Genomic DNA, 25,450 nt, shown 5'->3' with positions numbered 1-25,450 from the left:
AGTCTTCAGTAATAACAACACAGAGTGGAATCTAATGGACAGTGAATTTAAACACTTATTTTGAAGAAAATAAGTAGGATACAGCAAAACATTCTAACACACAAAAATTACTGGACAAAGTAAGAGAGAAAGTAAAGTAATAAAGATAATAAATCCTTGGAGTGATAGCACAGCGGTAGGGTGTTTGCCTTGTGTGCAGCCAGCCCGGCTGAGCCAGGTTCAATTCCTCCACCCCTCTTGGAGAGTTCAGCAAGCTACCAAGAGTATCTCGCCTGCATGGCAAAGCCTGGCAAGCTACCTGTGACGTATTCGATATGCCAAACACAGTAACAAGAAGTCTCACAATGGTGACATTACTGGGCCCGCTCCAGCAAATCAATTAACAACGGGAGGACAGTGACAGTGACTGAGTAATTTATGAATAGTTCTTATTTATGAATATATTTTATGATAAATCCTTATAATGGATAACATCAAGAAGACTGAAACTTTTTTAAAAACTTCATATCCAGGAATACTGGATATTTAAAAAGTGATGAAATTTACTCTTCCGTGGAAAGTGTAGCCAACAGGCTTGCACTTGCCAAGGAAATAATCTGTGAAATTTAGGGGAAATTCTGGAAATGACTCCAATAGAAGAAAGGAAAGAACTAATCTTTAGTAAAGGAGAAGAAACCACATGAGAAGTATCAGACTCCATTATAAAATAAAATGTAAGAATAATGAATCTCTCTGAGACAATAGTGGAGGAAAGCTGGTGGAGGGTGTGGTGTTGAAGCATCATGTGCATGAAACCTTATCACTAATAGTATTGTAAATCACAGGGATTCAATTTTTTACAAAAGGTGTGCAGGGAAAAGCAGCTATTAGAAAATTATCAGAAGGTGGAGGGAGGGAGAGGGGAGAGAAAGAGAGAGAGAGAGAGAGAGAGAGAGAGAGAGAGAGAGAGAGAGAGAGAGAGAAAGGGAGACTGGAATAAAGTCTATTTAAAAATAGAATAGCTGAAACCTTTATAAAGAACTAACTATAAATGTCCAAGAAGCTGGCAAAATACCACCATTTTAAATGCTAAAATATCTACACCAAGACACATCATTGATAAATTAGCAAAATTAAACTATAAAGAAGATATTTAAAACTACAAAGGAAAAAATATAGAATGTATAAAAGCATCACAGTCGGGCTATCATTAACTTTCGGTAGATATTTACGGGCAGGAAAGTGTGGAGCAACATATCGACAAGAACAGCAGATAAAAAGAAAATGATAAACTGATACCTCTGATGAATGTTGATGTAAAAATCCTCAACAAAATCTTTTAAGACTGAATCAAGCAATACACTAGGAAGCATTCTTTATTGCCAGGTGGAATTTTAGGTATACAGGGATGACTCAATAGATGTAATGTAAAGAATGTAATATGTCTCATCAATAACAAACAAAATCATGTAATCATAGATATTGAAGAAGTAATAATATTCAGTCCATTAATGATAAAAATCTGACAAAAGAAACACTTCAACTGAATACATGCTATATATGATAAACCCACAACTAATATGTTCACCTGTGAAAAAAATTAAGCTTTTCCCTTAAGATCAGTAGTGAGCCATGAACATGTAAACTCACATCTAGTGCTCAAAATAGGAGGTCTGAGCCATAGCAATTAAGTCAGAAAAAAATACAGATGACCATAGTTAAAGTGACTATGTAGCTAAAACAATTTAGACAGTGTAGTCCCAATCAAATTCCCAGTGGAATTTTTTCAGGAAATAGAACAGATAATCATAAATTTTGTATGGAACCACAAAAGACTGTAAGACCCCAAAGCAATCTGCAGGAGTGAAATTTGGTTTTGTTTGTATTTTGATTTTGGGCCACACACAGTGGTGTTCAGGGATTACTCCTGACTCTGCAACAGGGATGACTCCTTGCGGGGCTCAGAGACCATATGGGGTGCTAGGGATCAAGCACAGGTTTGTCACATTCAAAATAAGTGCTTTAACCCCTGCACTATCTCTGCAACCCTGGAAAGATTTTTAATGGCTATATATCATTGATTTCTAGCTATACTGTGAAGCAAAACAGCAATGGTATTGGAGGAAAAAACAGACATGAAAATCAACAAATTGCAATCAAGAGCTCAAAAGTAAACAAACTCATGTGGTGTGCATACACGGTTAATTTATAATCTAAGGAACCAAGATTATTCAATAGAGAAAGTTTGTATGGTGAGGTTTATGTATGTATAATGGTATATTTGTCTACACTCTAAAAGTCAATCTGGTATTTCAAACCAATGGAAATCAATAAAATTTAAATTAAAAACAAAAAAGGAGTTGGGATCCAGAGAGATAGTACAGGAGGTTAAGGCATTTGCTTTGCAAGTAGCTGACAATGATTCTATCCTTGTACCACATATGGTCCCCCAAGCTCTACTAGGGATGACCCCTGAGCATAGAGCCAGAAGTAAACACACACATGATCACTGCCAAGTATTCCATGCAAAAAGAGCACTGCTGGTTGTTACCGCTCCTAATTTTTTTAAAAGATTATTTTGCCTATTGAGTTCATCTGACACAATACAGGCTAAATTGAAATGATTAAAAGTGTATTATTTTTTCTCTTCACAGCTGTAGCATATGGAAAAGGAACGTATTTTGCTGTCAATGCCAATTATTCTGCCAATGACACATACTCCAGGCCAGATGTCAATGGAAAAAAGCATATGTATTATGTACGAGTTCTCACTGGAATCTACACGGTTGGAAATAGCAACTTAATTGTGCCTCCTGCAAAGAATCCTCAAAATCTTACTGACCTGTATGATACTGTCACAGACAATGTGAAAACTCCCAGCTTATTTGTGGTTTTTTATGACTATCAGGCTTACCCAGAGTATCTCATTACTTTTCGAAGGTAATATTCTTGATAGCCTTTGAGGAGAATCCTCACCTGCACAAAACTAATTGTGAAGCAAACTTTCTTAAGAGTTCTTTCAAAGCTCAAAGGATCTTTGTCATTGATATCTTCAGCTTCTTCTTGCTTACAATTAAAATGAATCACACTTGTGTGCAATAAATTTGAGTATTTTAAATCAGATAACTTCGTCACCACACTATGGACTTCAAATTTATGGAAGAAAACAGCAGGTTTATTATTTCAGAGAGAGAGAAAGAGAGAATAACATTGCATCCTTTCCCTGCTCCATTGCTTAGGGAATATGCTCCAAGATCCCTCGTAGAAGCCAGACCTGTGGATTAGCAACTATATATATAGATATATATATATATGTGTGTGTGTGTGTGTACTTTTTTTTACTATACATAACTATAGCAATAATAAAATATACAGTGATAGCACAGCAGGTAGGACGTTTGTCTTGTCCGTGGCCAACCCGGGTTCGATTCCTCCATCCCTCTCTGAGAGGAGCCTGGCAAGCTACCAAGAGTATCCTGCCCGCATGGCAGAGCCTGGCAAGCTCCCGTGGCATGCTCAATAGGTCAAAAACAGTAACAACAAGTCTCACAATGGAGACACTGCTGATGCCCGCTCTAGCAAATCGATGAACAACAGGAAGACAGTGGTACAGTGGACAGTGCTACAATTATAACAATAAACTGAAAGTTTTATGAATGTTCTTTTCTCAGTGGGTATCCAGCTAAGGGATACCAATAATTTCCCCAAACAGAAGTCAGTACCACTTAAAAACCAGAAGCCAATACAGACCTCCAATTGAAAATTGACAGACTCTCAGAGCATGGCCTGGTATGACCCTGTGAATTCCCGAGTAGTTCTCCCATCCTTGGCAGTGAGAACATCTGATGGGAAATGGAGTATGGTCCATGACTTAAGGGCAATGAATAAGGAAACTGTCCTCATTTCATAGTCCTCATCCATTCCATAGTCGCGAACCCATCAGCCTCTGGGATTTATTCCTCCCTCTTTGTAGGATAACATTGGTTTGTCCTTTCTGCCTTGCCACAGGGATCTTAGGTTTATTGGGTTATTCCCATCACAGTGCTCCCATTCCTTTGTGTTTATTTGTAAACTCTTTGTGCTCTGCTTCCCCAACTAGTCACCTTTATCTCCTAATCAGACTGTTAACTTGTAAGTATTGCTTTCCTCTTCTCCTTAAGTCCTTTGTATAGTAAATTCAGAGCAAAGTCCTTTTTGTATAGAATCAGGAAGACAGTTAATGCTATGGTTTTGTAACTTGGGAGTTAATTGACTCTGAATGATATTCACTCCTGGGCATCTGTTTTCTTGACTTAAGCCTCAGGTGCCCTTACTTTCTAGCACCCCAAAAGCAGAGTCCCGACGAGGGACTGAATGGACCCAGGGCAAGCTGTAAGATACCCTGGCATTGAAATGGGCCAGTCAAACGCTATAATACTTACCTTTAAGTTAAGAGCATGTCCATAGGCAAATTCTGTCATGATCCAAAAAGTAACAACTAGATTAGAACCCTGCTAGGATTTCAGAAAGATTAATCTGGCCTCAGCACTACAGTCTGAGATCTATAGTGAGATACCCCCAGGACAGCCACCCTACAAGCTTAATTTATCTCTTACTGTGTCCATACAAAATAACTAATATTAAGAAGTAGAATTACGATGTTAATTAAGACGTTAATTATGTTATTGGACTAAGGAAAGCAGAAAAATCTCTAAGTAGTATTTTGCCCTTGAGCCGAAGGGCTTTGATATATTGATTGTGCAACTGGACCTGGGTGTGTGGTTGCTACCCCCAATGTGGGGAGTTGAGAGAGACTAGAGAGAGACTTAGGCGGTGAGTGGGAGTGTGGAGAAATGAGTGAGGCAGACCAGAGGAGATGGGAATGATGGGCTTGGTGAGATTGGAACAGGCACGTGGGGAGAATGGAATAAACGGCAACTGGTTGCCAACCAGCCTGGCCCTCATTTCCTCCTTTGTCCACCCATGGCATTGGCCGTCCCGGGTGGCGAAGCTGCCCAAGACTACCAAACACAGGCGGCGAGAGAAAGCAGGGGATTTCCTAGTCGCTTGGTGATTACACAACTCTTACCAGTACTTCAGTGTTAGATCAAAAGGATGCCTTTCTCTGCATTCTTGTAGCTGAAGACTCCCAACACCTTTTGTCTTTGAGTTTGTCATAGGTGAGAAGCCCATACACTTCACCTTGACCTTACTTCCCTAAAGGCTTTTGGGACAGCTCTCCTTTGGGCAAACTCCTAACAGATTTAGGAGATTTTCAGTTAAAGTGGGAGTAAAGTTACCTAATATGTGTGATCTAATAATCTGCCCCTGTACAGAACAAGAGTTACAGGAAAAAACCTCCAAGACCCTTAATTTTTTGGTATCCAGGGAACATAAACTTAGTAAGAGTAAGGTCCAGCTCAATCTACAAATTAAATAACTGGAAGTAATTTTAACTCTAGGGACCAATTCAAACTAAACTTGATATTCCCATACCCACAACCACAAGACAACTCTGAGCCTTTTGGGAGATTATTAGCTATAAATTATGAAATATGGGAAATTGACAAACCCCATATGAAATCATGAAGGATGCAGACAATATCCCAATCTTGGTGACAAAAAGAAGAGACTGCCTCTCAAACCTTAGAGCAGGCTTTAGCACAAGACTCCTGCTTTGCACAAGCTGCTAAGTCCTTCCAGCTTTATGTTTCGGTGAGATTAGTCATAACTCTGGCAGATTTAACTTCGTTATCAGGCTCAGAAAAGTGACTGGTGTGATACTTGAGCAAAAAATTAGATCTGGTCTCACATCTTAAAAGCAGTAGCCACTATGACATCCCTGGCAAAGGAGGCCTGTAAATTAAGTTTGTGGGGGGGTTTAATCATCTACATCCTCTGCCAAATAATGCCACTTCTAGAAACCAATGGCAATCTTTGGATGACTGACAGCCACCTTCTAAGCTACCATCTCTTTAGAGAATTAAGACTGGATCTCAAAGCCTTGCATTACCTTAAACCCATCCATTTTATTGCTTGCAGTGGAACCTTCATTCAATTAGGACAAACTAGGACAGACATATGCCAGCCAATCTGTTCTGGTAGCCCTTTGAAAATACAAAGTTCATTTTGTTTACAGATGGCAGGTCCTCTGTAGAACAAGACACCTGGATCAGGACATGTGGTAGTCACTGCAGTGGGGAGAAAAAGCAGAGCTTTACTAGGATATTCAGCTCAATTAGCTAATTTTATAATCCTAGCTAGAGCTCTGGAACTAAGGGAGGACATGCCAAACAAAGTCTAAACAGACTCCAAAGATGATTTCTTGGTACTGCATCACATGTTGTCATTTGAACTGTGAAGGAAAAGGCCTTTTAAGAAGGACTCTCAGACACTTAAACTACTCACAGCTGTCATGAGAACCCCTGGGGGGGTTCCAGTCAGTGGTGTGTTTCTTTTCTTCTCAAGTCTCCCACCTACTTCTCTCCTGATTGGTGCGGAGGGCCCGCAAAACCACTCTCCAGCCCACAGAGGTGGCTCTAGGATCCATAGGTGCAGGGAAGGACCGACTGAATGAACACATGACACAAGAGACAGAGTACAGTTTAGAAATAGAAAAAGAGAGAAAAAGGGACAGCACTTTATTGAGGGATATAGGCTGTTTATATAGAGTCCAGACAGCTCAGTCAGGAGCAGAAGCAATATAACCATATATGGTAAGGTCAGCAACAAGAGCTTTACCTAACATTCAAGGTAGACATTTGTACATCAAAGGGTCTAATGGCAGTAGGTGCATCCTGAGCTTTACATTTGTATATCAAAGGGGCTTAGGGCAGTAGATGCATCCTGGAGGTTACTATAGATAAGGCCAGATAAGCTGTCAGCCTGATGTGTGGCTACAGATCAGGTATCCACTGAGATCAGGAAGCCCTGGGAGACTGTCACCAATGTCTGTCCCAAGCAGTTCCTAACATGGGAACCATGGCCAGGGTCTATGAGAGGACTCTTGGCTTCCCACATCTCCCCCTTCAATATTATATAAAAGCCTCGTTCAGGGAGGTATTGGCTGGGTCCCCCCAAGATTGCAAAATACCTCTGTTTTGTGGAGGGGAGGATGAGATGCCCATCCCTCAATACTCCTTGCTAGAAGGGAATTGTGGAAAAAGGCAGGGACAGAGGAACCTCCATGCAGACGCAGCATGCCTCTCAGGGAGTCGGAAACTGGCCACAGGGCCATCCCTTGCAGTGCTTTGCCTTGCAACTGACGGGCTCCAATAAGAAAAAAAAAGCAGGGGCGGGGGCGCAGGGAACGGGTCCGACGCCACTACTCCCTTGTTGGGAAGGTCCATTCGATAGACCGGCGGGGGAGTTCAACTGACCCAGCAGAGGCCTGCGACAGCCTACCATCTTCCATAGCCAGGCGAATATAGTGCACCTGTATGGGGTTGGCAGATAGAGAAGCTATCTGTTGTCTAACAAGAGCGATAATCTGGTTAAAAATGCAGGGGCCCACTGTAGCAATCAATAAAAGGGCAGTTAGGGGACCCAAGGGTGGCAACAAGTAAGGAAGTAGAGTGTGCAGGGCCCACCCAGAGCTAGAAGACTCACATTGCCGGTGTCTCCGCTCCAAACCTTCCCTTAGTTCTTGCATGGAGTTTTTAATCACTCCACTGTGGCTAACATAAAAGCAAAACTCCTCCCCCAAGGCAGCACACAATCCCCCTTCTTTCATAAAGAGCAAGTCCAGTCCTCGGTGGTTTTGAAGAGCAATCTCCGAAAGACGTTAGCGAATCCTCGAGGTGAGAGATGGATTGTTCAAGGCGTTCTACGTCGGTATCCACGGCGACACGAAGTATAGCTAAATCAGAGTGCTGTGAGGTCAGGGTGGTGATGCCCGAACCGGCGCCTGCAAGGCCAAGGGTGAACAGGGCAGCGATGGTGAGGGCGGTGACAGGCTCCTGGTGGAGTCGGTGGGGTGTGGCAACATCGCGTGGGGACCAGTAATCATAAAGGGAGGAAATTGGGTGGTACAAAATACGGGGACCACCAGAACAGTCATACAGAACTGTGAAGAGGAGTCGAAAACAGAGGCAGCGAGATGAGGAGTCAGGCCTGTCACTGAGCAGAGTGACAGGCATCCTCTGAGCAGAGTGACAGGCATCCTCGGTTGGGGTCAAAGTAGGCGATCACTAGGGCCCAGAGGGTGTCCGCAGAGCCAGACTGGAGAGGAGGCAGAAATGGTGCTGACCTTATCTTAATCTCACTTAACAAAAATTGTGCTCTGCAATACTTCCATAGATATTCAAAAAGCCTTAAAAAATGCTCACAATTAAAGCTCTTAATGTTGGGATCGGGAGTTCCCTAGCCCTGGGAGGCGCGGAGAGACCAGATAGACACAATTCCTGCAGGAGTAAAAACGGGGTTTATTTAGACCAGCATGCTGGGGCTCCGCAGCATACCCCAAAAATGGGCAGTGGCTGAGAGCCCCGAACTTCTTCAAAGGGGATCTTATATAGGCCTTCACTGGCCGTTACAGCAAAGCCCGCGCATTTCATAGCCAATAGATTTGTAACAACATATACTTTCTTACCCAATCCATTTAAAAGTACCTCACTCCTTAGCCTATAGATTCAAAGATCAGCATTTACATACATCTATTGTCAGCACAAGCAAGGTTATAGCCGGAATCATTAAGCCTTAGGAAATCTCCCTTGACCATCCTCATTCTGAGTTACCCAAGTCTGCAGGGTGCTTTAGTGAGACAATACACTCCAGGAAAGGGCAATTTGCCCCAACCACCCGCATCCTGAGTTATCCTTTACCCAAATCTGCAGGGTGCTTTACTGAGACAATACATTTCAGGGACAGTAAATCACTTTCCAAGTCCCCTCTCCCCCAGGTGCAAAGCAGCCAAGCAGTTTTACAGAAAGCAATGTTGCAAGTTAGCTAAAGTACACAAAAATTTGATGCCCTAATGTGGATTCTTTCATTACAAGGTATATTCACTGGGCAAAAGATCACTTTACATTAGAAATCAACCAGAAGACATCTTAAAATTCTGATTTCCAGGAAAACACAAATACAAAAGATTAAAGCACTCATAGATTATTATGAAAAATTAAGTATTTCACACTTGTGTACAAAGCTTTCTGAAGAACAAGGCCAGGTTGATACCTGGTGACAAGGCTTAGCATGAAATAAAATTATCAAAATAATAGCATGTACTTTCAAGCACTGGACAGGTTGATTAACAATGTAGTTAGTAAAATTTCCCACATTTTCCACGAAATTCTCCATTCTCAGAAACCATTACAGAAGGCTGACATCTGAGATTATCCCTCTTATAACTCTTAGAAGTTCTAGAAATTTTAGTTACCAAGAGTCTCAGAGTTCAGATACAGCACTGGTAAGGACAAATTTTGCAACAAATTTTATAACTCTAGAAACTCATGTTTAAACTAAACCATTACCTTTTTAAACCTGTTTACATGCATCATAGTTATTTTAACTCCTTCTAGATCAAATATTCTAATCCAATGCAGATACAAATATGTACATTAACATAACATAAGACCTATGATCAATTTTTACAAAACATGATAAAAACTTCTTTGGCTTAATTTCAATAGTTCTTGTACCTTAATTATTTAAAATCATGAGCTTTCTATACCAGATATTTTTAACAATTCCACAAAAATACAAACATGCTTTCAGACACAGAAAAAACCCTTTGGCTTTTTTAACCAAACTTTGATATTAGCATAAGAAAATATTTGAATTGCTGTGTGAACACAAAAAGGATGGCAGCAATCTATCTTTCCCTCCACCCACGTTCAGTAGTTTGCCCAACTCCAGGGAGGTGGATGGCGATGGGCAGGAAAAGGAAGGAAACCTTATGGCCAGGCTGCTTGATCTTAGTTGCAGTTTAATCCAATCCTCTCTCTATTCACTCTACTATCTCTTCTGCCTCTCCCAGCCCATTCTTACAGTCTCATTATATCCCATATAAGAAACTCAGGTTCTCTCAAGCATGTTTCCCCCTGTTAACACTCTCAGACCTCCTAGTAGAGAGCCCTGAAGTCTCCTCACATAGATCATGGTACCTTTAAAGGGGCAATACAGTGATGTCATCAAAAGGAGAAAGAACATTGAGGCTGCATACATTGCTTCTTCACATCTGCAGGCCAGTAGTTTTGTCCTCACCTTTACAAGCTACAAGCACTTGGATTAGCAAATCAAAGACCAATCTATGTCTCAAAGATCAGCCTTCCTGGAGCCTGGCATCTACATCCCAAAGATCAGGCCTGGCTAGCACCTGAGATCTGCTCTGTGAGATAAGAGAAGCTGCCTCTAACAGCAAGGTTTCTGTGAGATAAGGGAAGCTGCCTCTTGCAGTATACTGAAATTATTTTAATTTATTTATTTATTGAATCACTGTGGGAAAGATTACAAAGCTTTCAGGTTTAGGTCTCAGTCATGCAAATATCAAACACATTTCCCTTTACCACTACTTATTTTTTTTTACCATGAAGAACCCCAATAAGACCCCACCCCCCACCCCTCCCAGTCCCTGTGAGGCAGATGAATTCTAGTTAACACTCTATCTGCTTTGATTAGATTCATTGTTTCATTAAAAGATTCACCACTATTATTTAGAGTTTACCCCCTCCCTCCCCCTCCCCCCCCCCCCCCCCCCGAAATCAGACATGCTGAAAAAGCATTGTGAAGTGATTTGCTTTCTACAGCTGGGTTCAAGAATTAAATGTTGGTTTTGGATTTCTGCTATTTTACTTATTGACCCTGGAAGTATTTCTACTGAAAGTCAGATAGTTAAGAAATTGGTTTCTGTGCTCTGGAGTCGTGGCCGTGCTGGAGAGCCGCTAGTGGGGGGCAACTGGTGGCCTCAGTAGGGCGTGAAGGGCGGACCGAAACGCCCCCCTTCCTATGAGGTTTTAGTCGCCCCCACTCCCCCGGCTCATACCTGCTGTCCACAAGGCTCCAATGCGGCCGCCATCTTTCTTTCCAGGGAGGAAAGGGCGAATGGGGCAACACCCTTTCCCCTCCGGACAGACATGATGGCCTGGATTAACGCATAGTCCGTTCACTTTTCTGCTCCAAGCTGCCGGGTTCTGCATTAAGTCCTTGTGCTTCTGGGGCCGTGGCTGTGCTGGAGAGCCGCTCGCGGGGGGCAACTGGTGACCTCGGTAGGGCATGAAGGATGGACTGGAACGCCCCCCTTCCCATGAGGTTTTAGTCACCCCCACACCCCGGCTCATACCTGCTGTCCACAAGGCTCCCGTGTGGGCGCCATCTTTCTTTCCAGAGGGAGGAGGGCGGAAGGGACCAACACCCTTTCCCCTCCGGACAGACATGATGGCCTGGATTAATGCATAGTCCTTTCACTTTTCTGCTCCAAGCTGCTGGGTTCTGCATTAAGTCCTTGTGCTTCTGGGGCTGTGGCCGTGCTGGAGAGCCGCTCGTGGGGGGCAACTGGTGACCTCGGCAGGGCGTGAAGGACGGACTGGAAAGCCCCACTTCCCATGAGGTTTTAGTCGCCCCCACACCCCCGGCTCATACCTGCTGTCCACAAGGCTCCCATGCGGCCACCATCCTTCTTTCCAGAGAAGAGAGGGCGAATGGGGCAACACCCTTTCCCCTCCGGGCAGACATGATGGACTGGATTAACGCATAGTCCATTCACTTTTCTGCTCCAAGCTGCTGGGTTCTGCATTAAGTCCTTGTGTTTCTGGGGCTGTGGCCGTGCTCCAAACTTAACTCTGATTTTCAGGGAGAAACGTTGGGTGGTTTACTTCCCATTGATCACTTTGTATATAGAGAGATGTAAGCGGCCGCGCAGTTTTGAGGAAATGACCTAGTTCCCGCATACTCGAGCTGTGCTTGTAGAGGTTTCTATACTGAAATTATTTACTGAAGGCCATTTGAAAGGGAAAAAATGTTTAGCCTCATCCAAACTAGTCAGGACATTCTTCTAGGACAGATTCTCACTTAGCAGATCGACTCACAATTTACAACACAAGTTCAGTGTCCTAGAAGGATCTGATCTTACAAATTAACAGATTCTGACTAGGGGGAAAGCTGATTAACTGGTTGGGGAGGAGAGCATATAGAAGTGGTTACGAAAAACAAAGGAATGGAAGTGACTCAGGAGCACTGTGATGGGTGTAACCTGATAAACCTTAGCTCCTTGTGTCAAAGGAGAATGGACAAATCCAATTGTTATCCTATAAATTGCCAAGGCTTAGGAAAATAAAGAAACTTCATTTTAATGGCTTCTGTACCTCTGTGGTTTGTAAAAGCAGCCTAATTTTTCATTAAAGTTAGCTGAGGTTTGTAAGATAAGGTCTTGCTTTCTCTGAACTCTTATTTCACTTTAGTTTCAGGCTCTAGTTCCATAGCTCTTCTAGATAGTACAAGATTCTTAAGTTCAAAAGGATTTCAACTGTTAATCACATAATCATTAATGTTATTCTATCAAGAAATTTAGATTGAGAATTCTGCTTTCTCTATAGGCTCAACCTTCTGATAAGGATTCACCCTTGTCTGACAGGTCCCAAAAACAACTGCATTTCTTAAATCACTGGGTAGCATATCACTAGTAAAGTAAAGGCCCTCCCGTTGATCGTCGATTTGCTTGAGCGGGCCCAGTAACGTCTCCATTGGAGACTTTGTTGTTACTGTGTTTGGCATATCGAATACGTCACGGGGAGCTTGCCAGGCTCTGCCGTGCGGGCGAGATACTCTCGGTAGCTTGCCGGGCTCTCCGAGAGGGGCGGAGGAATCGAACTCGGGTGGGCCATGTTGGCTGCGTGCTAGGCAAACGCCCTACCGCTGTGCTATCGCTCCAGCCCAGCACTAACTTCTCTAAAATTTCTACTACTGATTTCAGCCTGGTTCCAACACTCGAGTGTTCCACATAGACAGACAGACAGACAGACAGACAGACAGACAGACAATGAACTGACTAAAATACCAAACATACATATGCACACATCTGCAGCTGATTGATCAATCTGACCCTTCAAACGATGACAGGGAGAAACTGATGGTTTGAGAAAGGAAGGGACAGTCCCCAGGGCGAAGAAACCTTATCAGCCGATTGGGACCACTGCTCCCCATTTCCCAGCCTAAACAGCCAGTCTCCTGCTGTTAAAAATGGGTCAGGAAAGCGCTTGTTGGTATAAGCTGGCAAAATAAATTATCACAAAGATGTTACCATTTTTTGGCCAAGACTAATTCTGAAGCAGGGAGCTAGTATCTTCTTATCAGACATGGGGATAGGCTTCTTTGTTAATCATAAGATCTTGCATTTTCCTGCCTCCTCTGCTTTGATACTGTCCTATTTCTTTTGTTACCTGCAAAGATCTGACTGCAAAATGATCTGGTAATGCAAACTGCCATTCACTGGCTATCTTTCCCCTCTATACTCAGGCCACATGGTGTTACGGGGGTCAACAAGATACTCTTTATCTAAACTACCTAGCTGAAAGCTCCTAGGATGTTTTTCTAATTGTAAGCAATAGTCTATATATAAAAAAAAAGGATGGTTCCTTGGCAAAACTTTTTTCCAGGTCTGTCACTCCAAGGGGATTCTAACTTCCTGTAAATTGGCCTTTACTTTGGCCTTTTACCCCCTTTTTTTTGTCTGAACTGCCTTCATTAGCGTTTCAATTGACCTCTATCTTCTAGTTAGACCTGGGTGGGGAAAAGGATCTTATGCCTGGAAATTGGCCTGCCTTAGTTTCCCAGAGTCATTCTCACTAGTGGGCTTCCTACTAGTGGAGGGTGACACAAAACAGACAAAGGAGGGGTGCCTCCTTGCAGAGACCATTCACACAGAGGTTATCACATTCCTTCCCCATGCCCCCTAGAGATTTCCAGGGGAGTATGCCTTCACAGCAGATTTTCTACAGATTACCTCTTTTACTGGAGCCACATGGTTTGCATGGTTTGTTGAGAAGGAATCTTGTGGGGGCCAATCCACACCAAAGGAAGGTCATTCTGATGAACAATAAATGCCAAACTTACCTCTCTTGACCCTCAAGCCCAGATCCTGAGCTTTCCTGTGGATCTCAGAGAAGTGATTAAGAATTATAGCCTTGGGGGTCGATCGATTCTGACCCATGTCAAACAATCTTAACAAGCAGAACTAGGAGAAAGATATTAAGGCAATACACACACTAGGAACACACGCACAGATCACACTCCTACACTCGCTCGGACCGGTCCTCCACTTACACGGGTGCGCACCACACTCACCAGTCACACAGAGATATACTAATTTGACCAAAGGCCATGTACGTGATTTTCACCTTCAAGGTTTCAGTTCTTCCGAGTCTTCTCCTGGCGCCAGGTTTTCCAGATCAAGTTACTAATTAGCAGTGCATAACTCTGGAATTCTGCAGCCAAAAAGAGGTCAATTTTCTCTTGCAAATACATTTTAGGGTTGTAAGGGGGAAGTCAGGAAGAAAAGGTAGGGAGGTGTGGGGGCCATTTGGGCTCTTGATATCGGGCAGCCTCCTGCTGGAAGTCTGCCTCATCCTCTGGGGATAGGACAGAAGGGGAGTCATGGTGGGGAGCAGAGGGTGGATCTGTGGGATTGTCCTTTAAGCGAGGAATATTAGCCTCAGAAACCGGCATGGGGATAGTAACTGAGGGGCACTGGGATATGGGCTTCTTCACGGGAGAGGAGGCCCGAGAGGCTTTTCTCTCGTAAGAAGGTCTCTGAATCTTTCACAGCATCCTCTACATCCGATTCAAAATGCCCTACAATCCAAAAGGTTCCGAGAAGCTCTCCTGGGCCGAGGGTCAGATAGAAATCATTCAGGCACTCCCAAGTTGGTTTTTTTGTTTTGTTTTGAATCTCATTTAACGTGACAAAGCTACTCTGTAGTGCTAGTAACTGGAACCCGGAGAGAGTCCCTAAGACCCACAACAAAGTGTTCCCTTTTGCTAAGCGAATTTCCCAAGGTCCTAAGAAAGGAGGGTGGAGGGAGAGGGAAAGAGAAAGGCGGCGTTTTCAAATCTGGGGACGTGGATGTGCTTAACTGACGAGTACCTAACGTTGCACAGATTTTCTTCTGCGGGGGACGCGATTTTATTCTGGGAATCGCGGCTGTGACCCCCTCATCCTGTCACGGGAGTCTTCTAGCGGTGAGAGCCCTAGCGGCCTTTAAGTGCTCGACCCGTGCCCGCAGGGAGGAAACGCCGGGAAATGAGAGAGTGAGAGGGAGAGAGATCGGCCCACTAACCGGGCCACCCAAAACAAGATTGGGCTGACAAAGGGGGAGGGGATAGAGGGAGGCCGAGAAGGGCTGGGGACTGTGGAACAGAAGGGCCTTAGCCCTTTAAGAAGGTCTCTAAGTTTCATTGCCAGTAGGAAAAGGCCGAGATGGGGATTTAAGACAGTCACAGCCCCTACATTTCTTATATACACATTTTTAAGAAGAAAAAAATTGACAAGGTCCTTTTTCTTTACCTAGATTCCTCGGTGCTTAAGGGAGGTCTTTAAACCACGAACAAACAATTCCTTCTTGCTTAGTTCAGAGATACAGATACACATGAATAGAAAATGAGAAATATAGGAAGGAGAGGAGTAGACAGATGAAAGAAGTAGAAGGCAGACAAGACATAAAGAGAGACGAGACAGGAGGTGGGTCACTGGAAGGCTGTCCCCTACGTGAATACCTGGGAGAAACAGACGCAAGACACGGGGGAGGCCCGACAAAGGGGCCCACTCAGGTGCTTGTCTGGCCAGTGGGAAACTTAGCCGTAGTGGATCAGCCAAAGGTGACTTACGGCCGACGTCTAAGTCAGCACCACCATAGACCATATGTTTCCCGTGGAACCACAGACAGCCCAACCGGATTCCGTAGCCTTTTTGGGGACCTTAAGGGTGCCCAGCCTTGGAACCACAGACTTGAATCAGAGGCGAGGACGCCCCTGACCGCTCATTCACTAGCACACACATTCCACAAAGGACACAACAAAGGAGCGCGGGGAGGGGGGGGGGCCTTATCCAACCCAGTGACCGTCTCATATACCTCATATGAGACTGAACACTCAATTCTCCCCTGATCCCACCCCGTCGACTTCTATAACGAGGCAGGGGCTAGTACCCACTCGGCCTCGAACGAGACGGGGATCTTCCCACTCGGCCTCGAATGAGACAGGGATTTTTGGTTAGGCGCGTACTTACCTTTCTGTGCGTCCCGGTGGCCACCGCTTCCTGAAGGGGAGTTCGACGGTTGTCTCCCAGACACTGCCCCGCGTAGGCGCCAGTTGCAGGGGGCCCCGGTAACCACTCTCTGGCCCGCGGAGGTGGTCTAAGGATTGATCCGATGGTGCAAGGAGGGACCAACCAAATGAACACATGACACAAGAGACAGAGTACAGTTTAGAAATAGAAAAAGAGAGAAAAAGGGACAGCACTTTATTGAGGGATACAGGCTGTTTATATAGAGTCCAGACAGCTCAGTCAGGAGCAGAAGCAATATAACCATACATGGTAAGGTCAGCAACAAGAGCTTTACCTAACATTCAAGGTAGACATTTGTACATCAAAGGGTCTAATGGCAGTAGGTGCATCCTGAGCTTTACATTTGTATATCAAAGGGGCTTAGGGCAGTAGATGCATCCTGGAGGTTACTACAGATAAGGCCAGATAAGCTGTCAGCCTGATGTGTGGCTACAGATCAGGTATCCACTGAGATCAGGAAGTCCTGGGACCAATGTCTGTCCCAAGCAGTTCCTAACATGGGAACCATGGCCAGGGTCTATGAGAGGGCTCTTGGCTTCCCACAGATTGGTATCTGTGAGTAATGCAGGTTAATGAGTGAGAATTCTGCAAGTATCAAAGTATGATTTGCTCCAGATCAAAGTTACAATACATGCAAAGGCTGAGTTAGGCCTGGGGCAAGCACCCTTTTCAAGGAGGTGATACGAATATTCAGAGAGTGAGTATTTCCAACTTTGCAGCCTCCTAAGTCTTTTGCTACTCTGCTCTGAAGCTGTACTGACATCACAGATGACACGGCATGGTGATCTTCCATAAAACTTTATTTCCCAAATCAAGAGGCAATCTGACCACTGCGTTAGATTATGGGGTAAAAAGGCTTCCTGTTGCAAACACTTGTAAAGGCAGGGACTAGAGCGCAAAGAGGAAAGTCGCGCGTTGAAGACAGAGGCCCAGCAACGGGCCAGGCTGGCCTGAGAGCAGTGAGCCTGAAAGAAACTCAGAAATGCTGAGACTCAACCCGGCAAGGACAAGTACTTTTACAAATAAGCGTAAATGGATTTTTGAAAATCTTCTTATCCTTTATTTCAAAATTCATACAATTTTTTGGAAAGGTTTAAAATATTTAGTTTTGGGGTCTTTCTTTCTTTCTTTCTTCCTTTCATAATCACAAACTCCTTCCTTGTATCAAAAGTTGTGCCACGATCCTGGTTACTTGTGGGTGTACCAGGCAGTCCAGCAAGTCATCTGTAGAAATGACAGTCTGAGAAGGAGCTGCAGGACGATTTGGAGCCGACTGCTCCACAGCTGCATTCTCACTAGGAGTCCGCACTGGCTGCCCTTTGGTACAAGGTGTTTCTCCACAGTGCTCTCCATCCTGGCCCACAGAGTCATTAGCATCACTTTCACATATGCCTCCGTGCCTTGAGGGAGGGTCTTCCAAACTCCGAAGCACAGGGATCAGATCAGGGCCAAAGGAGCTTGCAGTCTCCCGTTCCGCTGCCCCAAAGGCTGGGCTCTGGCTTCGCCTTCCGTCCACCTCCATGTTACTATGCCCGAGTACATCTTCCCCTCCCATACACCCTTCATTTGTTCTCAGGATTTGGATGTCTTTTATTTTAGATGCATAATGATTCATAAAGGCAGAAACAGCTCCATTTAAGTAGTGAAAATTCACTTCATGGGATGTTTCCTCAACCTGAGAAAAAGAAAAAAACTCTTAGAATGGTTACCAACCCACACAAAAACGAGTAAAACAATGTCTAGGGTTGATTTATCACAGGACAGTAACTGCATGGTGGAAACCAGACACAGCCTACCTCAGTTGGGTTCAGCCAGGCTCTAGTATTATGCGGGTCCTCTGCAGTTTTCAGGGCACACACAAGCGTGCGGGTGATGGCCTCCTCTACCCGGGCATGGTGGTCTTCTTCCTAAATAAAGATTACAAAGTTTCTTCTTTGTCTTTGTGTCTCAGGTTTAAAAGAAAGAATAAACTTATGTATTCTGTTCAGTGAGTAATATAAACATTCAGAAGGAATACATATACTGTTGGTAGGTCCTAACTGCATACATTCACTATCCTTTGTCATCTGAAAGCTTTCTACAATAACTGACCAAATAACCTGGAGCATGTAACTATCTCTAAGATATAATAACCCTTAAACATGAGCTACCTCATGATGTTCTTCCAAACATTTCCATTATCTAACATACTTAAAGTTCAAAAGAAAAACTATTTACATACAGGGAAATAATTTCTGCAGAGTTTAATAAACTATTTGAGGAAAGAGAAAAATTAGAATAAAACATATAGAATTGACAATAGAACATAACAGGTACAAAGAATCTTAAAAAAAAAAACAAACAACGCAGTACAATTTTTTTTGTTTTTGTCTTATACCGTATTTTTTTTCTTTTCTTTTTTTATTGAATCACCATGAGCTACAGTTACAAAAATTTCATCTTTGAGTTTCAGTCATACAGTGATCGAACACCCATCCCTCCACCAGTGTACATTTTCCACTACCAATGTCCCCAGTATTCCTCACTGCCCTGCCACCCTTCCCCCTGCCTCTATGGCAGACAATTGCCCTCTTGTTTGTTCTCTCTCTACTTATGGGTATTACAGATTGCAAAACAGATTACAGATAATGAGAGGCCATCCTGTTTGGTCCTTTATCTATTCACAGTATGCATATCCCATCCCGAGAGATCCCTCCAACCATCACTAACTTAGTGATCCCTTCTCCATCCCAGCTGCCTTCTCCCCCAGCTCATGAGGCAGACTTCCAACCATGGAGTAATCTTCCTGGCCCTTGTCTCTACTGATGTTGGGTGTTAGTCTCATATTACGATATTTTATATTCCACAAATGAGTGCAGTCATTCTATGTCTGTCCCTTTCATTCTGATTCCTTTCACTAAGCATAATACTCTCCAGGGCCATCCACTTATAAGCAAATTTCATGACTTCATATTTCCTAATAGCTGCAGAGTATTCCATTGAGTACATGGAACAAAGTTTCTTTAACCAGTCATCTGTTATCAGGCATATGGGTTGTTTCCAGATTCTGGATATTGTGAATAGTACTGCAATGAACATACAAGTGTGGATGTCATTTCTACTATAGGATTTTGCATCCCAGGGCTATGTTCCCAGAAATGGTATTGCTGGATCATATGGAACCTCAATTTCTAGTTTTTGGAGGTATGTCCATATTGTTTTCCAGAAAGGCTGGACCAGTCAGTATTTCCACCAACAATGAAAGAGAGCCCCTTTTTCCCTGCATCTGCACCATCACTGGCTGTTCTTGTTCTTTTTGATGTGTGCCAGTCTTTGTGGTGTGAGAGGATATCTCATTGTTGTCTGATTTGCATCTCCATGATGATTAGCAATGAGGGAATTTTTTTTATGTGCCTTTTGAACATTTGAATTTCTTTTTTGAGGAAGTTTCTGTTCATTTCTTCTCCCCATTTTCTGATGAGGTTGGAGGTGTTATTCTTGTAAAGTTCTACCTGTGTCTTTTATATTCTGGATATTAAGCCCTGTCTGATGTATATTAGGTAAATAATTTTTCCCATTCCGTGGGCTCTTTCTGTATTTTGTAGATCTTTAATTATTAACTGTCTAGACTAGAAAGTAAAGGAGGCAAGACCAGTGACTAAGCCTTGGGGGAAAGGAGAAGAAAAATTCCTGTGTAATTTCAGAAATGACGAGGTGTGGTTACAAGCAGGGAGGTGAGTTCTGGCCTTCCACAGCAGTGTGAGTGACTCAGCTAGAGACGAAGTGGCTGCCAGCTGCACAGGGACCCTTCCCAAGGAACAGGAAATTCAGGCCCAGGGGGTGTAGAACGGGGCTACAACACGGAACACATCAGACAGACCAGCCAGGCTCAACACAGTTCTAACAACTTGCTAAGAGGACTCTGCACGCCTACCCCTGGGCCCACTGTGTGCCTTAAAGAGAGGGAGGGGTGGGGTGAGCTTGGGCGGGGAGAAACTGGGGACACTGATGGTCCCTGAAAATGTGCACTGGTGGAGGGTTGGGTGTTTGATCATTGTCTGACTGAAACTCAAACATGAAAGCTTTGTAAGTGTATCTCACAGTGATTCAATTAAAAAAAAAAAGAGTGGGAGGGGCATCTCATTAATAATCCTATTTCCATCGAAGTATCCCTCAGCTGAGCGTAAAATCCAGAAATGGCAGCATATCAAACCCACGTAGTTTTCACAGACAGGCTTTGGAAATCTTAAAGGCAGGTATTACATTTATTTAAAAACAAAACCAAAATCATACCAGTTCAATCCATGAATTGATACTAACAGTGACAGGATCAACGGATTCAACATAATGCCACCAGTGTCTGGGAACAAGCAGAACCTGAAAACCAAACAAAAAAAAGATGACCACAAGAACAGGAAAATTTTGTTGTTGTTGTTAAAATCAGATTCTAACTGAAGTAGTAGGGAAAAATAAGTTTGTGGAAATACTGTTGCAGGAAAGGGAAATGAGAATATTCTGACAATCCTTTTTTTTATTTCATAAACTCACATATGTTCAATAAAGAATATTGCGAGTTTCTCCAATATCCATTCACCTAAATTCTTTTTTTTTGGGAGGGGGGGTCGCACCTGGCGATGCACAGGGGTTACTCCTGGCTCTGCACTCAGGAATTATTCCTGGCATTGCTTGGGGGACCATATGGGATGCTGGGAATCGAACCCATGTCTGCCACGGGCAAGGCAAACGCCCTACACGCTGTGCTATAGCTCCAGCCCCAGATCCACCTAAATTCCTAATCCTCCACAAGCATGTATGTAAATCTTGGGAAATGGTCTGAATTTTCAGCCTTTCCTCCTTTCCATGACAATATAGATTATGCATTCTGAGAACGGGGTGGAGAAAAATAGAGGAGCCAGTTTCAGTCCTTTCCTGCCATAGTCCTCTGAAATCTAACCGACCTGAGGTCATGTAGACAGTGACTCTACAGTGATGGCGAGTCTGAGGAGCAGACAACGGTGCCTAGAAATGTCAGTGGGAGGGGAAATGCAGAGACAAACTGTAAGTGCTGTTCGAACAGGGCAGAAGAGAACTTAGAGAAGGAGAACGTGCCAGGAGGGAGCGGAAGCATAGGCGAGGAAGTAGGACTGCACAGGACTGTGTTTCCAAGACTGAGGAAGAAATAGGAGAGAAGGTTGGAGAACAGGCTCAGGGCCGTGAAAGGCCCCAGCTTCCACGGAGAATCTGAATTGTGTTCCACCGGCATCACAGGTTGACAAAACTGAGCTGGGGCTGGGGGATAAAATAGTGACATGATGGGGCTGGAGCGATAGCACAGCAGGTAGGACGTTTGCCTTGCACGCAGCCAACATGGCCGACACAGGTTCAATTCCCAGCATCCCATATGGTCCCCCAAGCACCGCCAGGAGTAATGGAGTAATTCCTGAGTGCATGAGCCAGGAGTAACCCCTGAGCATCGCTGGGTGTGACCCAAAAAGGAAAAAAAAAAGCAGTGACATTATGAGCGAGTCGGAAAGACAGGAGATTTCTGCATTACCCAGTAATTCAACTGAATATGAAACAGGAAGGGGCAGTGCACACTGGCAGTGAGCAGTCCAGGCTCGGGGGAGGTTTCTGAAGAAACGTTCAGCAGAGCAGATGAGGGGATGAAGCCTTAGGGCTTCAGAGTTAGGAAACTGAGGGCACTTGCTCTGAGCGAGGTGAAGCTGGGAGTGAGGAGGGGTTATTTTAGAACTCAGCATTGAATTTAATCACCGATCATCATTTCTTATCGCTGAGTCATCACTGAATTTCATTTATTCATTATGAATGTCTTATCACAGATTATACTTCCAATAAAGTGGTAAGAGAATCATTTTACTATGTATTAGGCATCAGAAGAACTTAAGAAAAATGGCACAATAGACAGCACCACTCACTCAAGTGTGTCTCTTAAAATTGAAGACAAAAAAATGAATTTCCATGGCCAGAGAGACAGTACCGGGGATACGGCCTTGCCCAACCCCATATATGGTCCTGAGCATGGCCAGGGTTGATCCGATCACTGATCACAGCCAGGAGTAAGCCCTGAGTTTAGCCCCTCCCCCCCATAAAAATATCAAACAATACCTCACAAGGCAATAATTATTATCAATAGTAATAAGAATACTGAAAAAGAGCATTATTAATGAGATGTAAACCCTCACACATTGGTACCAGGACAATAAAATGGTACAGGTGCTGTGTAAAACAATTTGGCAGTTCTCAAAATGTTAAACACTGAGATATCATATGACCAGCAGTTCCATTCTCAGGCAGAAAACATGCATTCATACACAAACCTGTACGCAGATATTCTTATTATCAAGATTTGTGACAGCTAAGAAGCAGAAACAATCCAAATGCCCATCAACTGAATAAATAAAATTTATTTTCTTCACATATTTATTTGTGTTTATGTATTTATAAATAAAACTATTTGTAAACATTAATAAGATACATATCCATTTATAAGGAATATGACAGCAACGGCTGGAGCGATAGCACAGCGGGTAGGGCGTTTGCCTTACACGCAGCTGACCCAGGTTTGATTCCTCCACCCCTCTCAGAGAGCCCGGCAAGCTACTGAGAGTATCTCGCCCGCATGGCAAAGCCTGGCAAGCTACCTGTGATGTATTTGATACGCCAAAAACAGTAACAAGTCTCACAGTTTGTTGTGAGACATTACTGATGCCTGCTCGAGCAAATCGATGTGCAATGGGAGGACAGTGCTACAGGACAGTGCTACAGTGCTACGACAGCAACAGAATGTATTCTGTTCTGGAAAGGAACGAAACGCTCATGACATTTACAACATGAGAACCCTGGGAACACTACTCTGTGCAAGATGCCAGACACAAAAGCCCACTTGCCATCCCAATGCATCCACATGAAACATCCAGAAAAAGCAAATCTACATATAAAATAGGTGGTGGCTGTCCAGGGTTGGAGGAAGTGCCGAGTGGGGAGAGACTCCAACAGGCAACCAAGTGCGGGGGCATGAAATAAGCAGGAAGTGAGCCAGTGAGAAGGAGGCCGCAAGGACGCAGGCAGGGAGAAGGAGCGTGAAGGGCATAAAATCTCCTGAAGAGATGAAGTACTCTTCCTGTGTCACATAGCAGCAGACACAGCCCTGATGCAGGGACTGTCCCCCTGGGGAGCAGCTCTGACTGCAATACCTGAGGACGTTTTAGAAACAGAAAAAGCAGTGCCCAGTGCTCGGTTCACTCACTCGCAGGTGCTCTATCCACGTGATCTCCAAGCGCTTTATGTGTTCGTGTTGAGCAGATATTGTGAACTAATGTCCCATACACACTCAGGTCCGCATGCCTGACACTGTGCTTTTTCACCAGAATAATCCCAACAAGGAAAGCAGCAGGGAAGGAGACCATGCTCTTTCGTACAGGGCACAGAAGCTTGGTAGAAGCTGAGACTGGAGGTCCGTGGACCTCACGAGTGTTTCCGCCTCCATTACCTGTCCTGGGTGCAGAATGACCACATGCCTTCGAGCTTTCCGGAACTGAGGAAAACGCCTTAAATCAGGATTGACAACATTGACTTTACTGAACACACTGGATTCTTCATAAGGGATTCTAGTTGGACAAAGGAAAGGGGTGTCCTCAGGAGGAAACAGATGCCACCTTTTCCTAATTAACACAGAGAGAGAAGGTGCCAGTTAGAGTCTGAAGGTGAGACAAAGTAGGTAAGAAGACAGTAACAGCTGTGTTCCTTCACTCACGTCATTCAGGCTTCAGGGGCTGCAGGAGCAGCCCCAGTGCTCTCCTGGCCCCTCTCACTGCTGTTAGAATATTCCCCGCAGATACCTAGCAGGAGGGGAGACAGGAGGGGAGAGCAACTACAGGTCTCATGACACCCTGGGACAGTCCTTTGTTGCTAGGGTATGAATACAATCTAGTTTATATGATCTACTGAATAACAAATCAAGTCTCCTAAACTGTTTCCATCTCTGATTCTAAAGCTCCTCAGAGGAATCTCCACCCTTCAAAAGTCAGTAGACCATAATGCAATCCATCAAATAATTTCTAGATTACTTCTTGCTTAGGTTGTAAATACCTTAAGTTAAATACCTATTAATGCACTGTACCTGAAAAATGAGAAGAAATAATGCCACATATCTATACTGTAGCAAATTCACACACACACACACACACACACACACACACAAACACACCCTGTGAAACAAGCCCAGACTGGCAGCCTCTGGAATAAGACTAAACTAAAAAGCTATACTCAGTTTTCAAGGCCCAGTTTTTCTTTCTTTTTTAAAAAATTTGTGATACTATGATTTATAATACTGTTAATGATGGTTTCACAATGTACATAATCCAAACCATACCAATCACCAGTATATCCACCTCTCTCCCCCACACCCTTTCCTCTCAAACCCCTGAGCCCTCAAACTCAGTTCTGTGAATCAGTTCTCCCGCTGTGTTGCCTTCGGTCCTTTGATGCTATGTTGCCAGGCATCTTTAAGTCCATATCTTTAGCCTCCAGTGGGAGATTCTGCATCTGTCCCATTTCTTTTGAGTAACTTCACTCAACATGATACCCTCTAGTTCCATCAATGTTGTAGCAAATAGCGTGCTTTTGTTCTTTCTTAGAGCTACATAGTATTGCATTGCTTTTATATACCACAACTTCTTGACTCATTAACTAGAGTTGGGCATTTGGGTTGATTCCACATCCTGGCTATTGTACTAAGAGTTTCATTGAACAGAGGTGTGCATTTATCCTTTCAAATTAACGTTTTTGTGTCTGGGGGTAGATGCTCTGGGTCGTATGAAGTTCCTATTTTTTGAAAGGTCTCCATATTGCTTTCCATAGAGATTGAACCAGATTTCATGCCCACCAACAGTGGGAGAGAGTTTCTCTATATCCCCTTTTCTCTGAGAAATTATGAAACCCAGGATGGAATAAACATGGAGCTGCATTACCAACAGAACAGTAGTCTTTTCCCTCCCAGCCCATTTCTCCCACCTTCACTCTCAGCTTAGTGAGTTTTTTTTTTAAATCTCATTTAAAGACAAAACAAGACAAACAAAACTCTATAAAATGCTTCAACACTTCAAATTTTTGAAAAATAAATGTGGTAAATATTCAATCACTTCAACACTAGACTCACGCAAACTTCCAGAAAGTTGAGAGAAGACACCTCAGGCAAAGGAGAGGGAAGTGTGAAAG

At 43.8% G+C, this 25,450-nt stretch overlaps 2 protein-coding genes across 2 annotated transcripts in view; one reads left to right on the top strand and one right to left on the bottom strand.

The window, feature by feature from the left end:
• Nucleotides 1–3,326, top strand: part of LOC130035171 (protein mono-ADP-ribosyltransferase PARP14-like) — a 62,903-nt gene extending 59,577 nt beyond the window's left edge. Inside the window, exon 17 of the mRNA XM_056126709.1 lies at nucleotides 2,634–3,326. Within this exon, the coding sequence (XP_055982684.1) occupies nucleotides 2,634–2,923 (290 nt within the window). The 3' untranslated portion in view covers nucleotides 2,924–3,326. The remainder of the gene's footprint in view (nucleotides 1–2,633) is intronic.
• Nucleotides 3,327–17,297: 13,971 nt separating this feature from the next.
• The window catches only part of HSPBAP1 (HSPB1 associated protein 1), a 58,612-nt gene continuing 50,459 nt past the window's right edge, over nucleotides 17,298–25,450 (bottom strand). The window contains exons 5-8 of the mRNA XM_056126710.1: nucleotides 23,724–23,895; nucleotides 20,507–20,590; nucleotides 18,031–18,141; nucleotides 17,298–17,909 (exon numbers count right to left, since the gene is read on the bottom strand). Coding sequence (XP_055982685.1) covers nucleotides 17,379–17,909; nucleotides 18,031–18,141; nucleotides 20,507–20,590; nucleotides 23,724–23,895 — 898 coding nt within the window. The 3' untranslated portion in view covers nucleotides 17,298–17,378. The remainder of the gene's footprint in view (nucleotides 17,910–18,030; nucleotides 18,142–20,506; nucleotides 20,591–23,723; nucleotides 23,896–25,450) is intronic.

Source organism: Sorex fumeus, unplaced genomic scaffold (assembly GCF_029834395.1).
Source record: "Sorex fumeus unplaced genomic scaffold, SorFum_2.1 ptg000063l, whole genome shotgun sequence".
Lineage (NCBI taxonomy): Eukaryota > Metazoa > Chordata > Mammalia > Eulipotyphla > Soricidae > Sorex > Sorex fumeus.
The sequence above is the reverse complement of the archived record's forward strand: the minus strand, read 5'-3'. Positions and strand labels throughout refer to the sequence as shown.